Below are 6,000 nucleotides of genomic sequence, written 5' to 3'. Positions count from 1 at the left end.
TTGCTACTCTAAATGAGGGATACATCCATCCAGATGTATGGTCAAAGGAAGGAAACCGAGGAAAATTACGAATTTCCCCAATCCAAGTTAAATTGAAAAACCTGGGGGAAGTGGTAAAAAGAAAACAATATCCAATTCCCTTAGAAGCTAAGATCAATTTAAAGCCCATAATAGAAAGCCTTCTCCATCGTGGACTCATTGAACCCTGTATGTCTCCTTATAACACTCCCACACTACCTGTGAAAAAGCCAGATGGGTCATATCGGCTAGTGCAAGATCTTCGATCTATTAACCAAATAGTTCGAACAACTCACCCTGTTGTTCCTAATCCTTATACTATTATTAGTAACATTCCATACAACCATGAGTGGTTCACAGTAATAGATCCAAAGGATGCCTTCTGGGCTTGCCCACTAGCGAAGATAGTCTTTGAATGGGAGGACCCTCACTCTGGTTGAAAATAACAGTATCGATGGACAGTTTTGCCCCAGGGATTTACAGAATCTCCAAATTTGTTTGGTCAAATACTAGAACAGATCATAGAAAAGTTTTACAAACCACCATATATATGCCTGCTCCAATGCATGGATAATATCCTTATTTCAGGGGAGGATAGACAAAAAGTAGAAGGATTTTCAATAGGTTTTTAAAAAATAATTTACAACTGGAGGGGTTACAAGTGTCAAAAAAGCAAACTTCAGTTTGTAGAACCTGAAGTCAAGTATTTAGGGCACTTAATCAGTAAGGGCAAATAGAGAATTGGATTTGAATAGATTGAAGGCATCATATCCTTACCTCTGCCTGAGGCAAAGAAGGAACTTAGAAAGTTTTTAGGGTTAGTAGGGTATTGTCGCTTATGGATAGACTCTTATGTTTTAGTAACCAAACCTCTATATAAAAAAAACTTACACAGGATGAATTGGACCCCCTTATATGGTTTTTACCAGAAATACAGCAGATAAAAAAATTAAGAGTTACTAGTGACAGCCCATGTTCTAGCCTTACCCTCTTTAGAATTGCCCTTTCATCTTTTTGTTAATGTAGATAATGAGTAGCCTCAGGGGTATTTACTCAAACACATGGAGGCCATTGGCAACCCACAGCCTTCTTGTCAAAAATTCTTGACCCAGTAGCCCATGGATGGCCTGAGTGTGTCCAATCAGTGGCAGCAACAGCCTTGCTCACAGAGGACAGCACAAAATTAACCTTTGGGGAAATCTTATCATTAGTGCTCCTCACCAAGTGAGAACAATTCTCAATCAGAAGACGGGAAGGTGGCTTACTGATTCAAGAATTTTAAAGTATGAAGCCATCTTCTTAGAAAGAGATGATCTAACCTTAACCACTGATGACTCAATTAATCCAGCTGCTTTCTTAACAGGAAACCCCAACCCACAGACCCCTGATCTTTGCCCAGAGCACAGATGTTTAGATTTAATTAGTTATCAAACAGAAGTTAGACCTGATTTAAATGAAACACCCTTTCAGACTGGGAAACACCTGTTTATAGATGGTTCCTCCTGAGTAATCAAAGGAAAAATGCATAACGGGTATTCAATGATAGATGGAGATACCCTCACAGAACTAGAGTCTGAAAGGTTACCAAATGAGTGGTCTGCACAAACATATGAGTTGTTCACGTTAAATCAGGCCTTAAAATTTCTGCAAATCAAGAAGGAACAATCTATACAGACTCCAGGTATGCCTTTGGAGTAGTCCATACTTTTGGAAAAATTTGGACTGAGCGGGGCCTCATTAACAGCAAAGGTCAAATTTTAGACCATGGGGACCTAATAATACAAGTACTAGAAAATTTACAATTGCCAAAAGAAATAGCTGTTGTACATGTCCCACGACATCAAACGAATCCTTCATTTGAAGGCCAGGGAAATAATCCCACTGACCAAATAGCTAAGCAAGCTGCCTCTTCTCCAGCAGAACCCATTTTTTGACTAACCCCTTGTCTTCCATCTTCAGCTGCACTCCCTATCTTCTCTCAAGCAGATCAGGAAAAACTAAAAAAAATAGGAGCTGAGGAAAACTCAGAAGGAAAGTGGGTATTACCAGATGGAAGGGAAATGTTATCCAAACCTCTTATGAGGGAAATATTGTCACAGCTTCATCAAGGATCTCACTGGGGTCCTCAAACCATGTGTGATGCAGTCCTTAGGGTTTATGGGTGCATAGGAATATACACCCTCGCCAAGCAAATGGTGGAAAGTTGTATAGTGTGCAGAAAATCTAATAAGCAGACCCTAAAAAAACAACCTCCTGGAGGAAGAAATCCTAGGTTAAGGCTATTTCAAAGTGTCCAAGTTGACTATACTGAAATGCCCCCAATAGGCCGCCTTAAGTATTTACCAGTAATAGTAGATCATCTTACCCACTGGGTAGAAGCCATCCCTTTTCCAAGTGCAACAGCCAGTAACGTGGTCAAAGCTCTGTTAGAACATATCATACCCAGGTTTGGAATAATAGAGAACATTGATTCAGATAATGGGACCTAATTTACCATGCACATTATTAAAGGACTAATCCAAGTATTAGAGATAAAATGGGAATATCATACTTCCTGGCCTCCACCTTCATCAGGGAGAGTAGAAAGAATGAATCAAACTTTAAAGAGTCATCTAACCAAATTAATCTTAGAAACTTGGCTACCATGGACAAAATCTCTTCCCATTGCTTTACTAAGAATCCAAACTTTCCCTTGGAGGGATCTTGGCCTGTCTCCTTATGAAATGCTTTGTGGGTTACCTTATCTAAACACTACTACTGACCTTCCTATGATCGAAACAAAAGATCAGTTCCTTAGAAATTATGTATTTGGTCTGTCTTCCACTCTTTCTTCCCTCAGGACTCAAGGTCTCCTAGCACAGACTCCACTCCTTGAATTCCTGGCCCACCAACATCAACCCGGAGATCACGTCCTTATCAAAGGCTGAAAAGAGGGAAAGCTTGAGCCTACCTGGGAAGGACCCTATCTGGTGCTCACAACAACTGAAACAGCAGTTCAGACCACTGAAAAAGGGTGGACTCATTATACTCGAGTCAAGAAGGCATCACCTTCTCCGGAGACATGGACCGTTATTCTGTCAACTCCCACCAGAGTAACGATAAAAAGAAAAACTTAATCTATCTATCTCTTTTTCTTCTTTTCTTTCCCTTAACTGCCCCCATCTCATCATTAATGTAACTAGATCAAGTTTGCCCAAAATTATTACCTTTGATGCTTGTCTAGTCATGCCTTGTGGAAATTTACAGGACCAAAGACAGCTTACTGCCTCATTTAAATATCTTCGTCCCTCTTGGACTTCCTCAGATTGGAAAGATATAGCAAATACTTGTAAAGATCATGATAACTCCAAAAAGTAGTTGTATTAACTGGTGGGAATGGGACTCTTGTCCCCTTAAAAGAGAGTCCATATGCTATACTTGGTCTAATGTCCTATGGAACACCAAAGGTCCAGGCTGGACTGCTCCCACCAGTCTTTGCCAGTCCTTAAAGCCATATATCCATTTTACAAAAGGGATTGCCTCTTCTAATTGTCCATATAACCAATGTAATCCTATTCAGCTTACTATTACTATTGCAACATCCCAAATCTCTTCCCCTTCATTAAGTCATATTTATGGCATAGGGGCCAACAACTCAGGAAAGTTGCCCCTTCCACCTCTCTATCACATCTTCCTCAAACCATCACCCCACCTATACTTAGTGACAAAACCAAAGTAGCTATAGTAGAAGTAAAAGACCTGAGGCAAACTCTATCCATTGAAACAGGGTCTCAGGATGCAAATGCCTGGGTGGAATGGATTAAGTATTCCATCCACAGTCAAAATAAGAGAGATTGTTATGCTTGGGCACACAGCAGATCAGAGGCCCAAATTATCCCCTTTCCACTGAGATGGTCTTGTAATAGACCAGATACGGACTGCATGGTAGCTCTGCTCCAAGACCCCACAGCCTGGGGTAATAAATCATCTCAAACACTTTCTCTGCTATTCCCTGTGGTCCAGCACCCTGTAGGTCAGCCCCTGAAGGCCATTCAGCCTCCATCTTCTGGGACCAAATTTGCTTCGTGTCTCTCACAACAGGGAGAAAATTTGGCTTTCCTTGGAAACCTCATGGGATGCAGGGAGGTCAAGCACTTCCAAGAGCTAACCGATCAGTCTGCCCTTATCCATCCCTAAGCAAATGTATGGTGGTATTGTGGTGGACCTTTGTGGGACACTCTGCCAAATAACTGGAGTGGTACTTGTGCTCTAATTCAATTGGCTATCTCTTTCACCCTGGCATTTCATTCACCAAAAGAATTAACAACCAGGCATCGTAGTACAAGAAGTGTTCTTGTGAGTCTTTTGATCCCAACGTTCATATAGATGCTATTGGAGTACCAGATGAATTTAAAGCTTGAAACTAAATAGCTGCAGGATTTAAGTCATTATTCCGGTGGGTGACTATCAATAAAAATGTAGATTGGATAGCCATGTGCAGTGGCTCACGTCTGTAATCCCAGCACTTTGGGAGGCCAAGGCGGGTGGATCACGAGGTCAGGAGTTTGAGACCAGCCTGACCAACATAGTGAAACCCTTTCTCTACTAAAAATACAAAAATTAGCCGGGCATGGTGGCATGCACCTGTAATCCCAGCTACTCAGGAGAGTCGCTTGAACCTGGGAGGCAGAGGTTGCAGTGAGCTGAGATCGCACCACTGCACTCCAGCCTGGGCGACAGACTGAGACTCCATCTCAAAAAAAAAATGTGATTGGATAAATTATATTTACTACAATCAGCAATGATTCATTAATTGCACAAGGAATGCTATGAGGGAATAGCTGAGCAACTAGGACCCACCAGACAGATGACTTGGGAAAATAGAATAGCACTAGACATGATACTAGCAGAAAAAGGCAGGGTTTGTGTTATGATTGGAACTCAGTGTTGTACTTTTATCCCTAATAATACTGCCCCTGATTGAACTATAACAAAAGCACGACAAGGTCTTACTGCTTTATCAAATGAACTAGCTAAAAACTCTGGAATAAATGTTCCTTTCACTAGCTTAATGGAAAGGTGGTTTGGTAAGTGGAAAGGACTCATGTCCTCAGTTCTCACCTCACTGGCTGTCATAATCAGTGTACTTATCCTTGTAGAATGTTGTATTATACCTTGCATTCGTGGATTAGTGCAAAGGCTTATAGAAAAGGCTCTTACCAAAACCCCTTTCAATTCTCCTCCCCTTACTCGGATAAGTTGTTCCTTCTAACTGATTAAGAAGAGCAACAAACTAAAGATATGTTAAGGAGATTTGAAGAGGAAGAACTGTAAAATCAAGAGGGGGAAGCTGTAAAGAATAAAAGTTCCTCTCCAAAGTTTTCCTTTTTGGTTTAACATAAGTGTTAAGAAGACAGTTCCTCTTAAAAGCTTTCTTTAAGTTTCCCTCACTCTTCATACTAACAAATCTTCTAATTTACTAATGACTCTTTATTGTGCTCCAAGTAGTTGTTACATACAGTAAAGAAATAAACACATTCTATGTTCTTGTACTTGAACCAAGGCCTAACTCGTAGTCTGCCTGGATCTGACCAGACATGCCCAAACATGTCCCAGCTTGCAGCCTATGCTCTTTCCTTATTTAGAAATATTATTGTCTTCCTGGTTTCCCGTAAGCGACCCCCCTCCTTTCCTTTGTTCTCCATTGCACCTTTACCTTTTTTAGGAAAGTTAAAGTTTTTAGTCAACCGGGATCAGTTTAGACTGCGCAGTCCAGCTCCAGCCAATGCAGACAGGACACAATAGTAGAAACAACTTGCGTTAGGAATAAAAACCCCTGCTTTCCCTTGTTCTGGGTGCTCTCATGGCAATCAGGCTTACAGGTAGCACCCTTCCACAGAAGTAAAAACCGCCTTGCTGAGAAATCCTTTGTTCAAGTGTTCGTTTTCTTTGCGACTTCGAGCTTAATTTCTAACAGACTCAAAATCAGAAACAAGAGAAACA

General features: G+C 41.0%; 1 protein-coding gene across 1 annotated transcript in view; it reads left to right on the top strand.

The window, feature by feature from the left end:
- The first annotated feature begins 1,539 nt into the window (after positions 1 to 1,539).
- LOC134810328 (uncharacterized) overlaps positions 1,540 to 6,000 on the top strand; it is a 28,681-nt gene continuing 24,220 nt past the window's right edge. Inside the window, exon 1 of the mRNA XM_063813263.1 lies at positions 1,540 to 1,699. Coding sequence (XP_063669333.1) covers positions 1,540 to 1,699 — 160 coding nt within the window. The remainder of the gene's footprint in view (positions 1,700 to 6,000) is intronic.

Source organism: Pan troglodytes, chromosome 5, assembly GCF_028858775.2.
Source record: "Pan troglodytes isolate AG18354 chromosome 5, NHGRI_mPanTro3-v2.0_pri, whole genome shotgun sequence".
Lineage (NCBI taxonomy): Eukaryota > Metazoa > Chordata > Mammalia > Primates > Hominidae > Pan > Pan troglodytes.
Note: the sequence above shows the minus strand (reverse complement) of the source record. Positions and strands in the feature narration are given on the sequence as shown.